The sequence below is a fragment of the Torulaspora globosa genome, chromosome 7 (genome assembly GCF_014133895.1).
Source record: "Torulaspora globosa chromosome 7, complete sequence".
NCBI lineage: Eukaryota > Fungi > Ascomycota > Saccharomycetes > Saccharomycetales > Saccharomycetaceae > Torulaspora > Torulaspora globosa.
The window spans coordinates 313,336-333,978 of NC_050733.1; the positions used below are offsets into that span (position 1 = coordinate 313,336).

At 46.5% G+C, this 20,643-nt stretch overlaps 11 protein-coding genes across 11 annotated transcripts; 8 read left to right on the top strand and 3 right to left on the bottom strand.

Annotated features, from left to right (window-relative positions):
- Positions 1-17: 17 nt before the first annotated feature.
- On the bottom strand, positions 18-908 carry ATG36 (Atg36p; the record flags this gene model as incomplete). The annotated part of the gene is made up of 1 exon (XM_037285102.1): positions 18-908. The coding sequence occupies one exon, from the start codon at positions 906-908 to the stop codon at positions 18-20; it is 891 nt and encodes a 296-aa protein (XP_037140998.1).
- A 727-nt stretch (positions 909-1,635) lies between these two features.
- RIM1 (Rim1p) lies at positions 1,636-2,025 on the top strand (the record flags this gene model as incomplete). The annotated part of the gene is made up of 1 exon (XM_037285103.1): positions 1,636-2,025. The coding sequence occupies one exon, from the start codon at positions 1,636-1,638 to the stop codon at positions 2,023-2,025; it is 390 nt and encodes a 129-aa protein (XP_037140999.1).
- A 154-nt stretch (positions 2,026-2,179) lies between these two features.
- HG536_0G01850 (uncharacterized protein) lies at positions 2,180-2,635 on the top strand (the record flags this gene model as incomplete). The annotated part of the gene is made up of 1 exon (XM_037285104.1): positions 2,180-2,635. One exon carries the CDS (start codon positions 2,180-2,182, stop codon positions 2,633-2,635), a length of 456 nt encoding a protein of 151 aa, XP_037141000.1.
- A 294-nt stretch (positions 2,636-2,929) lies between these two features.
- Positions 2,930-3,574, top strand: RTS3 (Rts3p; the record flags this gene model as incomplete). Its single annotated transcript, XM_037285105.1, has 1 exon — positions 2,930-3,574. One exon carries the CDS (start codon positions 2,930-2,932, stop codon positions 3,572-3,574), a length of 645 nt encoding a protein of 214 aa, XP_037141001.1.
- Positions 3,575-4,452: 878 nt separating this feature from the next.
- HG536_0G01870 (uncharacterized protein) lies at positions 4,453-6,702 on the top strand (the record flags this gene model as incomplete). The annotated part of the gene is made up of 1 exon (XM_037285106.1): positions 4,453-6,702. One exon carries the CDS (start codon positions 4,453-4,455, stop codon positions 6,700-6,702), a length of 2,250 nt encoding a protein of 749 aa, XP_037141002.1.
- A 365-nt stretch (positions 6,703-7,067) lies between these two features.
- On the top strand, positions 7,068-8,459 carry NSR1 (Nsr1p; the record flags this gene model as incomplete). Its single annotated transcript, XM_037285107.1, has 1 exon — positions 7,068-8,459. One exon carries the CDS (start codon positions 7,068-7,070, stop codon positions 8,457-8,459), a length of 1,392 nt encoding a protein of 463 aa, XP_037141003.1.
- Positions 8,460-8,864: 405 nt separating this feature from the next.
- RIM8 (Rim8p) lies at positions 8,865-10,481 on the top strand (the record flags this gene model as incomplete). Its single annotated transcript, XM_037285108.1, has 1 exon — positions 8,865-10,481. The coding sequence occupies one exon, from the start codon at positions 8,865-8,867 to the stop codon at positions 10,479-10,481; it is 1,617 nt and encodes a 538-aa protein (XP_037141004.1).
- A 113-nt stretch (positions 10,482-10,594) lies between these two features.
- Positions 10,595-10,885, bottom strand: HG536_0G01900 (uncharacterized protein; the record flags this gene model as incomplete). Its single annotated transcript, XM_037285109.1, has 1 exon — positions 10,595-10,885. The coding sequence occupies one exon, from the start codon at positions 10,883-10,885 to the stop codon at positions 10,595-10,597; it is 291 nt and encodes a 96-aa protein (XP_037141005.1).
- Positions 10,886-11,456: 571 nt separating this feature from the next.
- On the top strand, positions 11,457-12,164 carry MTR3 (exosome non-catalytic core subunit MTR3; the record flags this gene model as incomplete). The annotated part of the gene is made up of 1 exon (XM_037285110.1): positions 11,457-12,164. The coding sequence occupies one exon, from the start codon at positions 11,457-11,459 to the stop codon at positions 12,162-12,164; it is 708 nt and encodes a 235-aa protein (XP_037141006.1).
- A 69-nt stretch (positions 12,165-12,233) lies between these two features.
- Positions 12,234-14,735, bottom strand: CHO2 (phosphatidylethanolamine N-methyltransferase; the record flags this gene model as incomplete). Its single annotated transcript, XM_037285111.1, has 1 exon — positions 12,234-14,735. One exon carries the CDS (start codon positions 14,733-14,735, stop codon positions 12,234-12,236), a length of 2,502 nt encoding a protein of 833 aa, XP_037141007.1.
- Positions 14,736-17,287: 2,552 nt separating this feature from the next.
- Positions 17,288-20,545, top strand: HG536_0G01930 (PDPK1 family serine/threonine-protein kinase; the record flags this gene model as incomplete). Its single annotated transcript, XM_037285112.1, has 1 exon — positions 17,288-20,545. One exon carries the CDS (start codon positions 17,288-17,290, stop codon positions 20,543-20,545), a length of 3,258 nt encoding a protein of 1,085 aa, XP_037141008.1.
- Between the last annotated feature and the right edge of the window lie 98 nt (positions 20,546-20,643).

The following is a 20,643-nucleotide window of genomic DNA, read 5'->3' on the forward strand; positions in this document are numbered from 1 at the left end:
AAGGACTTTGAGAACTATCACCTGAGATCGCTTTCAGTCAGTCTTGGTACCAAAGACCAGGCTAACCATGCCCTGCTGCTCAGGGATGTATTAGAGCGAGCTTCGTCTAGGCAAACGGTGGAGAAGCTATCCGAGAGTTTCGCCGGCGCTAGGATGTCAGTTTCCGAGCTGTTGTATCGCAGCGAGCAGGCGATTATGAGATCTCTTTGCGGGAATACTGAAGGAATATCCCTATATCGACTGCTAAACACAGAATGTGTGCGGCGGCTGTTTCTCAACAATGGCAGAAGCTCTTTTGTCAATTGCTTAACCGTGGAGAGCTCTTCCTTGTTCAAGCCCTTCAGCAGATCAGAAGTATAGTTTCCAGCTCCTCGACTTTCATAACGCCCTTTGGGTCCAGCTGAGGTCAACGGTACATCTTCCGGGTTGTGCCCCCAAGAATCCACTACATTCTGAACCCTAGAGCAGTTTGCGGAGCGACCTAACGGGTCATTCGTATCTGTAAGCCCATCTAATTCATTTCTTAAGCACCATTCATCGATCCGTTGTGAATTACTGGCCGCAGGCGAATATATCATACTATGTTGTTGACTTGAACCCACCAGTAGGGACCCCGACGACGAGGAGCTCGAAGTCGACAAAATCGCGAGCTCCTCAGATCTTATTTCGTAGTTTGTCCCTGTGTTAATCGAAATGATCCTTGAACCAGTACTCGCTGCATTACCATTTCCGGCACCAACATCAGGGTCATTGAGTACTCTCACATCGTCAAATGCGTCCACACTTTGATATTGCGAGCCGAATTCGAACTCATCTGGCTCAAACGACTCCTGGATACTAGTCTCAGCAATAGTCGCTTGGATGGCCGATTTTGACCCACGACGTCTCATAAAACTGGTAAAGGACATGGCAAAGTCAGTCCCATGAATTTGATCAACCTCTGGCCCCTATGTAAAGGCTCACAAGCACTGAAAAACCACTCTTAGTGAGCTGTTGCAAGTAATACCTCGATTCGCACCACGATTATCCACTATCAGCTGGCGTATCTCGCCAGCCCTAACCCTTGGCTAAGTTAGGGCTTCCAAAGTCTTAGTCACGTGACCTTCAAACGATGCCCATAATACGCCATAATTCGCATTATAGGGCCTGATGCCATCTCAATTGGCCTGGAATCCGATCCTGCGTGCGAGACGTGTGCACCTATCAATGGCCTTCAGTGCGGCGGCGTCCTTAGCCAACCCGCGTCCTACTTGGCGACCTGTCCCTGCTTGTAGACAGCCCGAGAAGCCTTGGCATATACAGGCGCCCTTCCATGACGCATGCGACGCCATTCCCCAGGCGGCGATGCTTCCCAGCGCAAGCCGAGCCGCACTTTTGGTCTGCTCGCCGATGGAAGCACAGATTGAAAGTCAATGGGTCTCAATGGTCTTCCCAAGCCTTGAACGACCTCCTGGCAGTGATCGATAGCTCCTAGATGGCTTCAATCTTTCCCATGGTGCTAGCTGAAGGTGTAGTGCGGTGCACCGGCGACTGCTTCTTAGGCGTAGTGCTAAGGAAAGAATACGCGTAAACAAAGCCTATATACTACCATCACAAAAGAACAGCAGTTGGATAAGCACCAAGGAGTCAGCCAAGATGTTTCTGCGCCAGCAAGTACGTGCATTCCATGCTACAGCCAAGAAGTTTGATCTCGCCAAGATGACCATCGTGGGTCGTGTGGGAACCGAGTTCAGCGAATTCACTTCCGCCAACAACAACAGATACGTCAAGTATAGCGTCGCTTCGCAACCCAGAAAGGACGGACCCACCAGTTGGTTCAACGTGACCGTGTTCAGCGAGCCGCAGATTAACTTTCTGACTCAGTACGTGAACAAGGGGGCCTTGGTGTACATCGAGGCGGACGCCTCTCAGTACGCCTTCGAAAGGGAAGACGGCTCCAAAGGTGTCAGTTTGAGCCTTGTCCAGAGAGACTTCAACCTCCTAAGGAACGGCAAGTCCGAGGAAGCTGAAGCGGGCGGCCAGTGAGCTCCCGAGTCTATAGTTTTTGCTAGTTTAAGATAGGTTTACCTTCTGCCGGTTCTCCCGCTCGCCAAGAGCTACTGTGGCAGCGATCAGTCCCGTCAGACTCCTGAAACGACTGGGTATCTACAAATATTCGCCACACAAGCGATGTGCCATCATGCCAGCACACCCCAAGATTCATGAGACCACAGCCATCTGCTACACGCTTTCAAATGCCTTCAAGGATCACTACTCCCACTGCTGTCACCTCCATAATAAGAAACCCGGCCCGAGACATGGAATATTCGAAGAATACCAGCCCTACGCATATTCGCCCAGCATTGCAAATAACGCCGGCGAACAATTTCCTGCAGATCGTTCGGCAAGTGTGGGAGGGCTGCCGGCGTCTCTAAACGATTATTTCTCAAGCTGTTGCAAGCTGAAACGCATGGGGAAGTCCAAAGAAAACAGCGTAACGTGTGTCGCAGCCAGGGCCTCCGAATACGTCGATCCGCTTTTGCAGGCCGTCGCGGTGGCTTGTAAGACGGCCCCACGACGGCGTAACATAGCTAAACAGCCTCAGTCCGCGGATCATGACTCCGGACTGGTTTCAGCATCTGAGAGGATGGCTTAGAGAACACCACAGTGAGTCGTTTAACGCAATGGAACACCGTGTGAAGTGAAGACCATTCTTTGTCATCGTATCAGTAAAGAGTAACCCTATTGATACGGTCGAGCAGCTTCGATGATGCCAGGTGTCCGGTGTCATTCAAAGAGAATTCGTCTAGATAAGACTCGAAACTATATATATATATCTAGATGCGTGTACGGTTCTGGACTTGCTCTCGATCCCTTATTAAAGGTGCTCAAGCTTAAACGTGTTTCGAATATATAGAGTTTGAGCTGGAAACTTGTTGATCTACGAGGGATGCGGCGGAATAGATCTGTCGAGTCAATTGAGACAGAGTACGACACTAGGAGGTCTAAGCAATTTGGATCTCATCTGCAACCGATGTCAGCACACCGCACAGTTCACCAGAGGAAGCTGTCATGCGAGGAGATCATTAATGAGATGGAGAAAGAGCAGGATGCCATGGTAGTCCGATTGCTTCGAGAAGTGGAACGATTGAGAGAGGAAAACGTGTTCCTGCGGAAACAGCTGGCTCACTCATCGAGGAGCAGCAGCGAGAGGGATCTCAATTATGCAGATGAATACGCTTCGAACTACCATTACAGCCTTTCGGAGGCCTCTTCATCGCCCAGAAATTCGCTGGCGTCGAGGGGAAGTAGACCAAGTCTTGTAGCTGTCGGTTCCGCAAACCACACCTTTCCTGCGGAGTCTTCCATGTCCAGCCAGTCGCTTCAGAGGGAACGAGGGTCAAACTCGGCTACTTCAGGCGGTTCTTCCAGCGTTCTGCTCAGCGAGGGCACAGAGAGACGCAGCGTGACAGATATCGACCCTAGAGTGAAAATACCCCGAGGTTGGGCACTGTCCGTAGATCCAGCAGCCCGTCTTGCGGACGAGCGTGGTGTTGATACGACAAGGAAACTACAGGAATATAAGCTTAGATGATTTAGAAAGGGACGGCATATTCACATTCGCTACACGGTCTTTGGAGATAGTAGATACCATGGCATTTTACATACAAACATAGAAAATAGGATACATTGGTTGTTTTTTTTTTATTACTGTCCATCCTCAATTAATGTTTAGCTCAAGATATTGCCAAACAAGGCTTCTGCCACAACTTTCGTCAGATAAACAATATATAGGGAAGATCAATAGTGTTTGCATTGCACCAATCCGATCGAGTACAAGGCTACTGCTTACTGGCCATAGAATCTCTTTTACGCAAACACTGGGTGTCTCTAGCTTTTTCGTATATATATGAAACGCCTGTGAAACATCATCTCGCTTGTTTCAGAGTTCTTTTGGGTAAGATGCCACTCTAAGATCAAGCGGTGTGGCAGGCTGTTGATGGCGTCGTATCGCCTTTAGAGTACTGGATGAGACACGAAATGCTGTAGAGGTTCAATCACAAACTAGATCGATTACGGGATTGCCCTTACAGTGCGGGGATGGCCTCATACTGGTGAATTCGCTGGATTTCAGGACGTAGCTGAGTGATCCATATTTATTTCCCCTTTCAGAGCTTTACAATCACGACGGTAGCAGCATTGTTCAGTTCGAAAGTGCCAATATTGGCCCGCATCAACAACGAGTGAGGTGGAAGTTATCTTTGAGCTGATCAATATGGTACTCATCTGCTCTCTACCGCTTTCAGCATTAACAATACCACTTTATGTTTCACGATTCAGCAATATGATGATGGATCATATATAAACATGCTGAGGATCGAGCGTTGTTGCACAATTGGTTGAACATTAAGTGCCTTTCTGTCTATTGGTTGCAGTATCAAGGAAGTCCATTCACTCGTTTTATCCTTCAATATGCTGCTGAAAACTTTAGCAGTCCTTTCACTATTTTGCTCTCGCATCAGCGCCCTTCCAACAACGACAATCTGCCACACTGTCATCGATACTTCTTACTACTGTCCATGCCAATCCTCCACCTCGACAACGGCTTGCGAAACCACTCCTTTGCCTGAAACGTCAACAGAAACGATCTCGACTACCTGCACAACCGATAGTACTCGAAAGATTTCATCCACAACCTGCAGTGAGAGTGCTTTCTGCGAGTCCTGCACTACCTCGTCTACATGCACAGATAGTACTTCTAGCGGGTCATCTGGGTCCTGCCCTGGTTGCACAGTCAGCACATCTGCCTCCACGACGTCTGGAACTCTGTTTAGTACATCAAGCTGTGAATCTCACACTACCAAGACCCAGTCTACCTCCCAGTCCACTTCTTCAGCAGTTCTACAATCGTCCAGCTCGTCGGCAACTGAGGGTACCACAGCCAGTACTAGTGCAACCTCATCGACAACTGAGGGTACCACAGCCAGTACTAGTGCAACCTCATCGACAACTGAGGGTACCACAGCCAGTACTAGTGCAACCTCATCGACAACTGAGGGTAGCACTACCAGTACTTGTATAACCTCATCGACTGTCCCAACAACTGGGAGCACCAGCACGAGCTCGTCAACAGTCTCAACATCCAATAGTATTTTCAGCAGCACATCTCACAGCAGAAGCACGTCGACAACCCCAATAACCGGAAGCACTATCGTGAGCTCATCGACAATCTCGAAAACCGAAAGTAGCATTGTTAGCACAAGTAGAAGCACCATTGCAAGTTCTTCAACTGTTTCAACAAACGAAAGTATGAGCCCCACCACTTCTATGCCATGGACAACCGATAGAACAAGTCACAGCTCTGCTTCTCGAAGCTCATCAACTGTCTCCACAACCAGCCAACTCTCTACCGCTACCACAACCGGCGAGAAGTCCTCGGCAACTTCTTGGACGACTTCAACAGGCCCAAGCATGTCTCCAAACTCATCTATCGCAGGGACCACCTCTTCCGAGTGTTCGGCATGCTCTCACACCTCGTCATCACCTATGGTCAGTACTGAGACAGCAACGCGGACTGACACCACCACTTCAACGATATGCACCTCATGCAGCACCATAGCAGATCGGAACACATCATCAGATTACTCTAATGCTTGTTCGGACCGCACCGCCACAGTCACAAAGCTTGAATCTATTATCTCGACAGTGACGCAAACTCAAGTTTCCACTATGCCATGCGGCTCTAACGATGGTACTCCCTCCACCAGGACTGTGATTAGCTATGTCACAAAATCCCCTGAGCAACCAAGCACGGTCACTGAGACTGTATTCATGCAAAGCACAAATAATGAAAGCAGTCATGACTCAAACGGATTTTGCACAACACTCGTTACAATGAAGATCACAGAAACGGTGAGTCAAGCCACTGAGGTTGTAACCATAACGTCAACTGAAAGTGTAATCCAGACCGCTGCAGGTCCCGGAACGGCGCCAGCTCCAATTATCAGCACGATAACCACGACTGTTGCAAATGAGGCAAATCTCACCCAGTTGAGTTGTGCCAGTAATATGGTTACCATAACAGAAACTGTCACTGAAACAAGCTGTCCAAGCGAGGCAAGTATTTCAACTCAAGTCACGGCAACCATGATCCTCACATCCGCTACAGAACCACCAGCAGATTCTTCCGTACTCAAGCAAGTCACTTCTGACACCACAAACACGGTCACTCAATCCAGCATATCAACTGAGTTAATCGGCCCGACGACTGCTGAAACAGCTACGGAATCAGGCTTGTCGAGTGGATCAATTGTAATTGCAACCAGCTCGTCCTTTCAGGTTTCGAACTCTGTCACGACAGTCTATTCCAGCACGTCCGAGCCCGCAACCTCGGATGTAGCCACCACAACAACCGTCTTTTCATCTAACACTGGCCCTCCTAGTGTTGAGATAACCACGCCAGTCACTCTGAGGACGGACTCCGTCAATACACCAATTGGAAACAAGGTTACAACCTTGCCAACCGACCAGACGCCAATATGGTCGTCAACAACCTCTGCCAGTGCTCCCAACCAACTCTCCACCAGCCAGACTTCGAATCTCGCGGCCAGCGTTCAAACTACACAGCCCGTTCCTACATTCTCAATCACGACGTTCACTGGCAGTGCCTGCAGTAATGGTGTCTCGCTACTAATGTTCTTACCAATGCTGGTTCTGATCTGATCTAGCGCATTGAGATACGGGATTCGCAACAATTGTTCTCCAAGTCTAATTCGTTCTGCGTCAAATATCTTTTATACAGACAAAAAGCATTAAGAAGGTGCTAGCAAGGCATCAAGAGGCCAGCCATTGGTACAGTTAGCTCCATGATACTCACTAAGAGAGCTCTTAGTCTTAATCTTCAGATCGGACTGGAACGTAGGAAACGATTCGCAAGGCGCTTGACTTTCTACCTACAAAGTTGAAAAATTTTCAAGCTCATCTCATCTCATCTCATCGCTTAAAAAGAAGTTGAGTTCTCTTCATTTTCTGGCCTATTGACCACAGTTTTCCCTTAATCACTCAGAAAGTCGCTGAATAAGATCACAATGGCCAAGTCTGCTACTACTACCAAGAAAGGATCGAAGAAAGCTGTCGAATCAAAGCAGGAAGAGAAGAAAGCTGTAAAACCAGTTGAATCCTCTTCCTCCTCTGAGAGCGAATCGTCGTCTTCCTCTGATAGCGAGTCGTCATCTTCATCTGATAGCGAATCTTCACCTTCATCTGATAGCGAGTCATCATCGTCTTCTGATGGCGAATCCTCATCCTCCGATGACGAATCAAGCTCTTCGGAAAGCGAACAAGAGGAACAACAGAAGGAGAAGAAGAGTCAGAGCTCTTCTTCTGATAATGAATCATCATCGTCGAGCAGTTCCGAGTCCTCTTCCGATGAAGAGGAAGAAGAAACTGAAAAGAAGGAAGAATCAAAGACCTCTTCAAGCTCATCTTCTAGTTCTTCCTCTTCCAGCTCTGCTTCAGGTGCTGAAGAGAGCGATTCCAGCTCAGATAGTGACTCTAGCTCTGAAAGCTCCTCCTCCGACAGTGATTCCTCATCCTCCTCTTCATCTGACGAAGAAGACGAAGAAGAAAAAAAGCAAGCTGAACCGGAAGACAAGAGCTCCAAGAAGCGTAAGGTAGATGACTCTGAAGAAAAAAAATCCAAGAAGCAAAAGGTCGAGTTAAGCGGCGAACCTGCCACAATCTTCGTAGGAAGATTGTCCTGGTCTGTCGATGACGAATGGCTAAAGAAAGAGTTCGAACACATCGGTGGTGTTGTCAGTGCGAGAGTTATCTACGAGAGAGGCACCGATAGGTCTCGTGGGTACGGTTATGTCGACTTCGAGGACAAATCGTATGCCGAGAAGGCTGTTAGCGAGATGCACGGTAAGGAAATCGATGGTAGGCCAATCAATTGTGACATGTCAACAGGCAAGCCTGCAGGCAACTCGAACAACGACCGCGCCAAGAAATACGGTGACGTCCCATCCGAACCATCCGAGACGCTTTTCCTAGGTAACCTATCCTTCAACGCCGACAGAGACACCATTCACGAGCTTTTCAGCAAATACGGTGAAATCGTCTCTGTCCGTGTCCCAACACATCCAGAAACTGAGCAACCAAAGGGTTTCGGTTATGTCCAATATGGTAACGTCGAAGACGCCCAGAAGGCTTTGGAAGCATTGCAAGGTGAGTACATCGACAACAGACCAGTCAGACTAGATTTCTCCACCCCAAGACCAAACAACGAGAGAGGTGGGAGAGGTGGCAGCTTCAGAGGCAACGATAGAGGTGGCAGAGGTGGCAGCTTCAGAGGCGGTAGGGGCGGCAGCAGAGGCGGCAGAGGTGGTAGACCTTCAGGGTCCGGAGCTAACACTGCTCCATTAGGTAAACCAAGAAACACGGCCACTTTTGCCGGTTCCAAAAAGACCTTTGACGATTAAACGGACTGCACCTTCCTTCATCTGTAAATTATCATTTTACTCGCAAGCTCTATGTAACAAAGGCTAATGTATATTAAGAATAATTCGATGTCCATGAATTGTGCATCAGATTTTCTTCGCGACAGTATTTACTGACACCTTATATGTGGTGTTACCCGCTCTTCTTAGAGAATGAGTAAGATTCCTTGCCAAGACAAAAATTATGGGGCTGTATCTAAAAGCATCACCTGTAAATCATATATCAGGCAGGCATTGTTGAAGCATTCTGCTTAAGACAATTGTTAGTTGTTCGGCCCTGTCCTAGTGTATCGCTGGTGCGACTAGGTGAGGATAAGAAGTTCCAAGCTCTGGGAGGTGATCTTTGCTTTGATATTGCATAGATCTGATCGGTTCCTATAGAGTCTCATGTCGATTCTAAGCCTGTTCAAGAGGGATGGAGAACAGTCTTTACTGCGAAGAAGGAACTCAAACTACACATTCAAGAGTTCTAGCGGGATATTGCATAATAGTGTCATACGACAGTTCTATATCGAGGTGAAAGAACCACACAGGGTCTGGAAACCTAATGAGTACATTAGCGGCGAAGCCGTTTTGGTGATTAAGAAGGATGTGACCAATATTGCGTTGAGGTTAGTGTTGTCGAGCGAAATAAAGGTACGAGCGTGCACCGGTGCCACTGGTAGAAGGAAAAGAGCCGAACGGTTGTATGAAAAATCCACTCTTTTGTATGGTGAAGACTTGGCAGAAGGAACTGGCGACGGCATAATCAATGGATTGACCAAGGGGGAGCACAGATTCCCGTTTAGGATAAAAATACCTTCAGGAAGAAAGGTATTCAGCTCGATCAAATTCGAACGCGGCTCAATTCGTCATTTCTTGCAGTGTCAGATCGAGAGCATCGGTAGCAAGCAAGCTGAAAAACCCATATCCTGTTGTGAGGAGAGCTTTGCTGTGATAGTACCCGTGGATGTCTCAGAGCTGCCGTCTCAGAAAGTTAAGAAAGTCGTCTTGCAGTCGGCGTCGATGGTACGAAAGCAGCCCAGAGCGGTCGGAGACGGCTCATCATCTTCGCTTACCAGGGCAACTAATCAATCTAGCACATCCAACTCATCGAATGGTTCGAATAAAGAACTGAATCTGGTGGATAAAACGGTCACGATCTCGGTGAACATTCCGCATTCTGGATTTGCTATAGGAGAAACTGTACCGGTCAACGTCGCTGTTCAACATTACAAGGAGTTTTGCCATCCAGCAGGGCTTATAGTCACACTTACTCGAATTTGCCGGGTGAACAGCGGTAGTAAGGATGAGCCGATGGAGACTTTCAGGAAAGATTTATGTCAAAGCATCTCACCGCTTTATGTGGATGCCAAGACTTTAAATAGCAATCTGACGGTTTACTTGAAGGTGCCCATCGAAACTTTCTCAACTTTCACCAGCTTGCACAAATATTTCACCTTTCAGTACTACATTGAGGTGGTTGTTAACCTATCTCAGAAGAACATCGTCTATACCGAGTCCAATCGAGCCATTGGGGTACCGAGTGAATCCGTGCACTCTCAGCAAGGCGCGAATCTGGAGGAGAACTTGAGCCAGATTCAGAGGAAATTTCTCATGATGGTCGGCAACGATTCATCGATGAACGAGCAAAATAATATTGAATCTAACATTTTCTATAAGGATATGGTAAATGTCGAGAAGCTAAAAAGGCAAAATAACGTAACCGGCATGTCGATAGAAACCGTGATCGGGACCACCAGATCGCAGAACCCACCACAACCCGTCGAGCTCGATCAAACCACACAGATTGAAAATGTGCTCGCAGAGTCGCCTTTGGCCTCCAATACTGCATCTCCAAAGCACGCTGGTGGCGACTGGTTGAACCCACCGTATGTGTACGAGCACTATCCTCCAGTGCCACAATACACACCTAACAAGGATATCCGCGTCATCAACGACAAGCAGGAAATGGAATACATGAGGCTGAAGCAATTGGAGAGCAGCCCTCCCAGAGATTACTAACCAGATCCGTTGACATACATACGGCGCTACGTCATTAGATATTTAACGAAACCAATAAACAGAGATGACTCCATGGAATTTCAACTCCAACAAAATGCACACACGACACCATATTAGGAAAGATCATTAACGGCGCTATCCATATCGATCCGGCCGTTCTCCTCCATCTGCAGCATCTCCTTGAAATCGCTCTCTGCCAATGCAATATCACTTCGTTCCTCAACCTGACATTCAATAATGTCCTGGTTTAAGAGCTCAATGCCGTCGCAAATCTCCAGGCATGTGTCCAAGTCGAAGTCCTGTTCGTTGGCATACAAAATGAATTGTTCCTTGTCGTTGAAGTGTTCCGCCAAGACATAGTCGAAGTCCGTTTGCGCAAGCTCCACTACTACAGCATCGTGCATGCTCGTTCGCTGCCTCTCGATGATCCGACTATATTCAAGGAATCTACGGGGCAAATTAAAGCATTTGCTGCCATGGTCGTTTAATACTCTGTGCCAGCTCTGGACGAACGGCGTTGGCTCTACGATAATCTCCGGGACTCAGTTCGGACCAATTCGCTCTTTATCGATTGGTTCTCATCTCTTTTAGAACTGCTGAAGAACTAAACCGCACTGCGTTGATTCGAACTGCCAGCTATAGAGAAGGTTGCTACAGCGAACATCCCGGAGATTCCAGAGCAATACATTGCAGCTCAGAAATCTTGCTGCCTGCACCTATACCTGTCAAGAACAAGAGCATTTTCATAGGCTCGACAGACAAGCTTCCAAGACATCAATTGATGCCATAAGGTGTTGAAGTTGGTGTAACCATTTAATCTTGCAAAGGTAAACCTTTATGACTTTGAATTAAGAAAATACTGTCGTTATTGACGAAGATGATCAATTCTTCAACTATAACGTCTTGAGCAGCTTAGCTGAGGTTGTGGCTTGATCAGAGCATTGAGTTGGTATTCGAAGCTTCTCATCATTACCGATGAAAGTTCAGGATAGGAGAAGGATCCTAGGTCCTTCTAATGCGAAACCGATTGAATTTGGTGCCGACAGAGCAGCGGCATCGAAAGCCGTCAAGTCTAGCGATGAACCCGAGCAGTTGGTGCTCCGTACGGGTGTTATAGAGAATTGCAATGGTTCATCTTTGGTAGAAGTAAATGGAGGAGGTCGCCAGGTTTCGCTGCTGTCATCTGTATATGGGCCTAGGGCACTTCGAGGTTCCTTCACTGCCATGGCTGCTATCTCTATACAATTGCAAAATGGTTCGCAGGAAAAATATGACTCCAGCTTACTGAGAGAGGCGGCCAGTTTTTTGAGTAATATCTTCGAGGCGGTCGTAAACAGGTCGAGATATCCTAAATCTGGTATCGATATCTTCGTATACCTGACGTACGATCTAGAGCAGGCGAGTAGGACAAATATTGCAGCGATCATACCCCATTGCATAACGGCCGTGACACTCGCGTTGGCCGACGCTGGCATCGAGATCGTTGATCTGGCCGGTGGTGGTTTCCACGGCGGTAACGTCTTTTCGTTCATAAAGAACGGTGAAGAGATCACCGGGTTCTGGAAGGATGAAGGAGTAGGTGACGACGTAGCTGGATCACTGGAGGAATGTAAGCGCAGTTACCTGCGCTATAAGGGTCTGATGGTCGACTGCCTCATGCAAAAACAGGTGATGAAAGAGTAACTAGGTCTATTAACCAATTACATAACTAAGAGTTTAATGCAATGCAGATCGGACGGAGAAGCTCCACGGCTATTCCAAGCTGTCCAAGACTTCCTTGATGTGGCATATTCTCGAAGATATAATGTGAAGATCACCTTTCACTCTCTTAATGTAGTCGGAAGACAACTCGACACCGAGAGATCCTTTAATCAACTTCTTGAAATGGCTGATCGTAAAGTTTCTGCTTCTCTGAGGGTCAAATCTGCCATCCGTGAGAGCGTCAACCTGAGTCAAGAATTTCAGGAAATATTCGCATAGAATTTCTGGCGAATCGATAGGAAGCTTTGGTAACACCTGCTCAAAGGGTTTGGAGACGCATAATACTTTATGGGAGTTCCCACTGTGGTATCGAAATTCGTAGATGCCTGGTTCAAAAAACAACAAACTTGAATCGAAAACAATCTTCCCCTCAACAAGGGAGCCTTTCTTGAAATATGCGATGGACCTGTTGTTCGGTGTATCTTCAGGATAACCTGCGGGTGAAGTCGCACTCCAGTGGCCTAACGAGGAGCTCTTTGTTCTCCGCCGATCGCTTCCAGACCTTAGAACATCATACAGCCCCACCCAGTCATCTGTTTTGTACGTAGACGAGGGAACACTCCAATCCAAAGTAATGGGCTGACCCACAACAAAGCTGCCGGTGCCGTAACTCTCGATTTCCAATCTGCAGCTTGCGGACCGCTGAGATGTGACGTTGCAGAAAGCATCCTCCATAGCGTCCTCCAAATTTTGCAACTCAGCTTTCTGGTCTACCTCTTCATCCAAGACATTGTTAGAGAGTGCCGATTCCTTCTCATCGTTTATGTCCTGCAACAGTGCTCTGATGACCACCTCCTCAATCTTGTCAACTATGCCAGATACACGCCGCCAAGTTTTAGACTCCAACAGGGTCTTTTCAATACCCCCAATTCGCATTTTAGCGCCATAGATTTTACTCATATGAGGTTGCTCAATGAATCTAACCAGAATGAAGTTAGTTATGGTCCAAAGAGCAGCAAGCGCAATGTTCTCCCAGTAGAAGTTTGTCATCAGGACAGTACCCCAAACACCAGCTACGCCTAGAATGGCCTCCGGGTTGTTCAAGTACCTGTAAATGCCATGCGAGGTTAAAGCCCTTTTAGTCACATAGTTTGTCAGGAAGAAATCTCCGTAAAACCAGCCAAAATCATAGATGGCAGACCTAATTTCGGAGTTACACCATGATTGCAGTGAACAAAGTAATAAGCCAAAAATCAGTTGAGTGTTATCAACATTTGGATAGAGATCACGGACTCTTGAAAACGTCTGACAACCAAGTAGGGTGTAAGTGAGGCATAGCGAAAAGTTGTAAATGAACTGCCACTGTTGATATGAATGCACTTGAGTATGTCCATTCTTCAAGTATAGTTTTGTAAACCATTTTTCTTTTGATTGTTTGTAAAGTATGATGGACACACCTATCGAAGAAAAGGCCTTTGCACCAAAAGCCAAATTGAACAGAAGCTGATCACTTGGTTTAATGAAAACGGTCCATAATATCAAACAAATAGACGTCGCTATCGTGAAATAGTCGGAAAACCTCAGAATGTCAAAATTGGCGAATCCAAATCCGGTGTTTATTAATGGTCTAGAATAGTTGTAATTTTTTTTGGCAATTAGGTCATCAATCTTACTGTTCGTCTCGGATTCCGCATTCGACTCGCTACCATATGTTCTTTCGATATGTGGAGACTCGACATATTTCAGGAAAAGGTATTGCATATAATGACCACACATCGAAACCAAGAGCACGCGATAATCACCGCAAATCAGAGAAAGACCATAGTAGCCCAAATACCCGATAGAATACATTGGGTGAGGAGAAATATTGAACACTCCATCGAACACAAGTTCACTATCTTGCAGAAAGAAGAAATCTCCCCAATACCAAGCGTAGTCCTTCACAACACGGTGCGCATCGACCTTAACCCAGATGTTGAATAGAACCATGGAAATGCCAACCGCAGTTTTCCAATTGATCAGTGCAGCTTTCTCTTGCGGTAGCGAGAGATAGACATATATCACATAAGTGCAAAAGTCCTGCATGAGAATGAGATCAACAAACTGGCGAAACAGAAGCCAAACGTTCAGTTCCTCGGGGTTCTCATACACCTTGTAATCTTTAGACATCTTGGTGAACAGCTCAAACTGGCAAAACTTGGCGAGAAGAGATCCAGTGCCTTTCTGAAAGAGCTTATTGCGTCTGGCAAACTTCGTGAGCGATTCCCAATGAGATTGAAAATGGAGAACAGTTCCAATTCCCAGGTTATAACCGATTCTCCAAAACATATACTGAAACAGGAAGACCATTTTTACGATTTTCAATTCACATCTTTGCAGAAGCCAGTAACATAGACCGAAATTAGACAGTAAAGCCAAAGTAATACAGATCTCGAGAAATGATTTTCTAACTGTGGGGTCAAATAGAGAACGGACCATATCATGGGTGACTGGTGGGTCAAATGTCACCCCCGTTGACCGAGTTCTCGCGGAATGTTTCTGATCCCGACTCATACTAGCAGTTAAAAGACGCTTGTTATCGTTCCCAGGTAATCCTTTGAAAATCCAGACTGCGTCACTCCAGTCTAAAGAATATGAATCTCTATATAGATCAGGTTCAGCGTACTTTTGATGTACATGTGAAAAGTGCGTTGTTCGACATTATTCATGTGCAATTTCAAAGAGCGAGAAGTTAGACAGTTCGACAACGATCTCGAGAAGGTCAAAAAAAGAGACTCGGTCTTAACGAAAGCTTTTATTTAGTAATGAGTTGCATCATCTAGACCGTATGCCAGAAGTTCTGCCAGGCCTTCCCGCTATCAACCAGCCTTCCAATGCGATCATTGTGCTTCTTCTCGAATTTTTCGCCGACAGAGAACTCTGAAGATGGCTAATTGAGACCAAATTGCACAGAAAATGGTCGCTGGCTCGGCGGAGTAGTGTTAATTTCAGACATGCGAGCTGAGTTATCCTTGCTAAACGTATAAGCAAGGCGCACACTTTGGACATCGGATTCGGTTGTGATTCTCTCAATTAAGCACACTAGCAAAGATCTAAACTTGATAAGAATCCCTGTTCACTGGTCTTTCAGATGTTGCCTCGTATAGGTTTGTGCAAAATATAGTCGCTCGACCCTCACCAACTTGCGTTAAACGGCTCCAGGGCTGCACCGAAGTACAGCAACGGAGTTCCGCCATTTTATACGATACAACTACTTTAGGGCGAGACGGCCAGCGTCTGTTCTGTAGTTGATCTACGTGGAAGATTTGAACCTCGAAGTCTAGTTGCCATGGCAACGCTAAATAGATTTACATCACTTCAAACGGGAACAAACCATCTTCAGAACTACTGCGATGGGGCAGTACTATGCATCCAGGGTGTCCAGGGCTGGTGCCCAAATCTGTAGTTATCAAGCCCTTTCTCATCCACTACATAGCTCCCGATTTGGTGCCCTGCGGTCAGACAGTCAAGTGAGTCTAGCGAGCAGAATAAAAGGCGCACCAAACACCGAGCGCGCATAGCAAAACGAGCCGGCGGTAGAATACGCAGATCGGTTTGAGATTCAAGCACCGAGAACTCTGCCCATTTTCTCACGGGATCAGGCTCCTCAAGCAGGGCTCAACTCGGTCATGCTTAGCAGAGATATAGAGAAATTGCGGGGCCTCCGCTGGTAGATGTTGTATGAAGCTCCAGTTGAGCCGATGTAGCTCATGCCTAGCAAAGGATAAGGGCTCTTGAACATGATGATAACAAAGCGAATCAACCAATCAAGAGAACCATAGAATGCCGTCTGATGATCATACAATCCATTAACGAAGAATCAAGGTGACTGGTCCGAAAAGGGAACTGACGCCAGATTGGTCGATCATGATCTAACAACTATGAAACGATTATGTGCAACATAATCTTATGTGGGAATTGGAAACTTCAGGTGGAATCCAAATAGGCTAAGCGAATGGTAGAATTGAAGTGCATAAATACGAGACGAGATAGCTTAGATCCAAGTTGTGCTTCGCTCGATATTTAGCCTCAGAGCTACAAATAAGTAACCAGTGATAGATCAGTTACTTGTTATGATAACTTTGGTTAAGAATTACCCAAGATACCCATTCTGATCTACTAGCGCCGCCTCCATTGCGTCTCTCAAGGTGGAAGGTTTGCTTCGGCGCACATTATCGAATCTGGGCTTACTGAGCTGTCGGCTATAAAAAGCTATCGCGACCCGTTCATTAGACTTGAAGTCCGGGGGCATTTGCTCCCAGTACTTGTTGAGCTGCCGGTTAAGCCGCTCAACGCCAAGGTTTTCTTCAGATAATATCTCTATGGCGTTCCATAGAGCATGGACATCAGGTTCTCCGTTTCCGGAACGCTTTAATGAAGTCGTCAAGGACACGTTCAGGTTGCCGTGCCTGTCGACATACATCGACCTCATTTATGTATTGGTTGGGCCAGTCTTCGGCCGAACCTTTGAGGTGTCTCATCAGATGAAGAATGCGGGCCTCGTCGTTGTTCCAATGGATCTTTCCCATTTCAGACTTCCTGTCTATAAGAACTTTTCAAGGTTATAGACATCCTTTGACGTACCTTCGAAATATTGTGATGGCATCTGGTTGAACGAGGGATTAAGCTCAAGATCGATCTTTAAGCTTTGCTTCCCTGGGCCTTCGGAGCTCATCATATTGATGAGATATCTATTTCAGATAGAGGCAGTTAGTAACCAAGCGGCGCTACCATATGTTGCGAAAGGCGGGTAATGTGATGATTTATCACCTATAACGGGGTAGATTCTTAATTGAAGGGCAGCTGCCCCTGCTAGAGCCAAACTCAAGCAGGAAATGCAATAAGATCGGCAGATAGTTTGGGACTGATTGACTCAAAGCACTAGGTAAGGTTCTTGTGCATTTTTCTGGCTTCAATTTGATACCAAATAGTTTGGGTTAGGAGAGAAACTGTTCCTGCGGCGCTAACTTAAACTTGGATAGAAAAGAGCGGCGGCTACGGGTTTCATGGAATTAGACATTGAGTGAGTTGAGCAGTTGGATTTGTTTTCATAGCTTCACAGATCGATGACGATAGCGGGAGAAGATTCGAGGCCTTTATTGCCAACAGATGAATATCAGATCGCCTCGCAATTGGCGAAGAAGCATGGTGTGGTTCAGCGAGGGTCAGCCAATTTCTCAATCAGAAGCTCATCTAATCGAAATATCTCTCATTTGTATGTAAAGAAGCCGGCTCCTTTGGAAAAAGCATTGACAGACACAGATAATTTCATTGAAATACATGCCAAAAGAGCACATCAAATGGAGGGCAGCGAGGACGAGAGCAAGCCTGCAGAAGCAGTAGATGGATCCAGTACCTATTCCTTGGAAAGTGAGGACGCTAGCGAGAAGTCGCTTGGCGAAGGAACCGCATCAACCGGGGATGAGAAGGACTATTTGGACTTGGGACATCAAATGGATTTGGACCCGCGACTCAAGAAACAACGGGAGGAATGGGCTGAAAGAGGTGCAGCCAAGATACTCCGGGAGGTAACGAATCCAGAAACAGGGAAAACCACGAAACATGTTGTTAAAAAGGGAATTAAGGACTTCATTTTTGGAGATACCCTGGGAGACGGTTCCTATTCAACAGTATTGTTGGCTACATCGAAGGAAAGTGGGAAGAAATATGCAGTGAAGGTACTCAGCAAGGAGTATCTGATACGCCAAAAGAAAGTGAAATATGTTAATATCGAGAAAAGCGCCTTACAAAGGCTGAATAACTCAAGGGGTATAATCAAGCTTTTTTTCACTTTTCAGGATGAATCCAGCCTTTATTTTCTTTTGGAATATGCACCGAACGGTGATTTCCTATCAGTTATGAAGAAATTTGGGTCTCTAAGTGAGGAATGTGCCTGTTATTATGCTGCTCAGATCATTGATTCAATCAGTTTATTGCATTCAAGAGGCATAATCCACAGAGATATGAAGCCTGAAAATATACTGTTGGATAAAAATATGAAGATTAAACTGACTGATTTTGGGACGGCCAAGATTTTGGACCCCGAACCAGATTCAACCGATTCCTTCGACTTATTTTCCAGATCTAAGTCCTTTGTCGGTACGGCTGAGTATGTGTCACCAGAACTTCTGAATGATAACTACGTTGACTTCCGCTGCGATATTTGGGCCTTCGGTTGCATATTATTTCAGATGATCGCGGGTAAGCCACCTTTCAAAGCAACGAATGAATATTTAACATTCCAGAAAGTTATGAAAGTTCAATACGCCTTTACGGCAGGCTTTCCACTGGTAATTAGAGATTTGGTGAAAGGTATTCTAGTCAAGCAGCCCGATCAAAGATTAACTATCCCACAGATCCAGAAACATCACTTTTTCAAAGATGTAAATTTCAAAGACGGCTCTATTTGGGAACGCCCTGCGCCAGAGATTCAGCCATACAAAGTGAATGCTAAGTCCATGCAGCCTATACCCGCTTTGAGCACCAGCACTGGGACTTCTAGGCGCCCTGTTCTTACAAGACCTTATGCCAAATCAACCTCGAACCTGCCAAGTAACTCAGGTTCAAGTGGATCATCAAATTTAGGCAAGCTGCCCCCCGCTTCTGCCACTCCAACTCAGAAGAAAGCGTTGGATGAAAGAACGGCTCAAATATTACGCAACGCAAAACGTGCTGTTGGAAATCGGAAGATTGCCAATCAAAACAGGCGGACTACTAGCGGGGCTGCTTCTGCAGCTTCAGTTGCTTTGGCGGGAAAAGTTTCCGATCCGCCTTCACCTATGGTTACCATTGGATCCCAGTCAAGTGCACTGCAGCACAGAACCAAACCGCCAGCAACTTATAGAAGTTCAAGTTCGCTCTCAAGCCCGCAAATGAACGGTAGCGACCTTCCTTCTAAATCACCACCCGCTCCCTCTGGAACTACTTCTAGTTCCGCAAAAGCGCCCAGCTCCCAAAGGGTTGCGTCAGAAAAAACCACTTCACATACAATGAATAAAACTGACGTCATATGGTCGTACTATTTGAAGAATATCGATGAGCATGTTTTGGGTGTGGGTGAAATTAGTCTAGCTGTCACAACGACGGACTACTTGGAAAAGCGCGTAAGCAAAGCACATGGGTCGTTAGATGATCCTGTTTACGTCCCTAATTCAAGTAAAACCCGCTTGTCGCAGGTCGTCAGAGCGGGTGGCGACGTTACTGGTTTTCGCACTGATTCTAACCAGAGCCTACCTGCAGAAGCTACTTTTTACGAGCAAACGTATTTTGATCATGATAACGTTTCAATGGACTACAAGAAGCCGGGGGGAGAGTTGCCTCAGAGTCCCACTAGTGAGAGGAAAGTAGCGGGTTCGCCGGTAGAATCCAACGGCTCAGACGATGTAGGAAATCTTGCCATCACAGAGAAGTTCAAGAAACTTTTCCACCACTCTAGCAACAAACTGGAGAACGTCCATGAACCAATAGAAACGGGAGACTTTTTTAAAAGGATGCTTCTAGTGACCAACCACGGACGCTGTTTAGTTCTGCTAAAGAAACTGAAAAGCACCCCAGGCACAGCTGCGAATTATCAGTCGATTTACGACATTGATTTGTGTCAGCAAGGTACAAGATTAAAGGAAATTACACTGCCTGCCGCCGACAATGACTACAGAATGTTTGCAATACAAACTCCCTATAATTCCTTTGTATGCAAAACAAGCAAGGAAAGTATTGACAGTTGGCTTCGAACGATTTCTGGTGCAATGAGAAGCGGGCATGGCTATTTTATGGCGAAATTTCGAAAAGGTGATAACGTGAGAAGCGAAGCGTTTGCAGCTGCTAGATTGGCAAGTCCCGGATTGACTCATGGTGCAAGGTTTTCTGATAGAGGCGATTCTTCTTCAACGGTTCATCCATCCTCGCCGTCTAAAGCTTTCGACACGGGCAGTCCAAATACATCAGTAAATGATAGCAAGCAGGACACTAATGGCGGAACATCTGCAACGGCTAAGTCAGGCCGTTTCTTCGAAAGTTTCATCAACTCGAGGGAGAGAACATCGAAAAAGCATGCGAGCCCGGTGCCATTACCGACGAAATTGGTGAACGGACTTCCACCGGTGTCAAGTCCAACCAGCTTGAGATCATCCGATCCCCATCACGACCCGGGTAGTCCTGCTGCAACTTCCAGCGAGGCGCGTAGAATAGCCACTTTTGGAGTACCCGATCATCATCACGACCCAGGTAGTCCTGCTGCGACTGCGAAAGAGGCACGCAAGATAGTAACCACCGCTAATTCAAGGCTCTTGGCAAGAAGCGAACAGTCGTTGAGAAGCCCTAAATAGATTGCAAACACACGTTGAACTTGAATATTGTTACTTTTAAACGCTGAAGGCATTTTTGCCTCGGGTGAGTGGGAAAAGTTACTACTAGCTAGTACGTA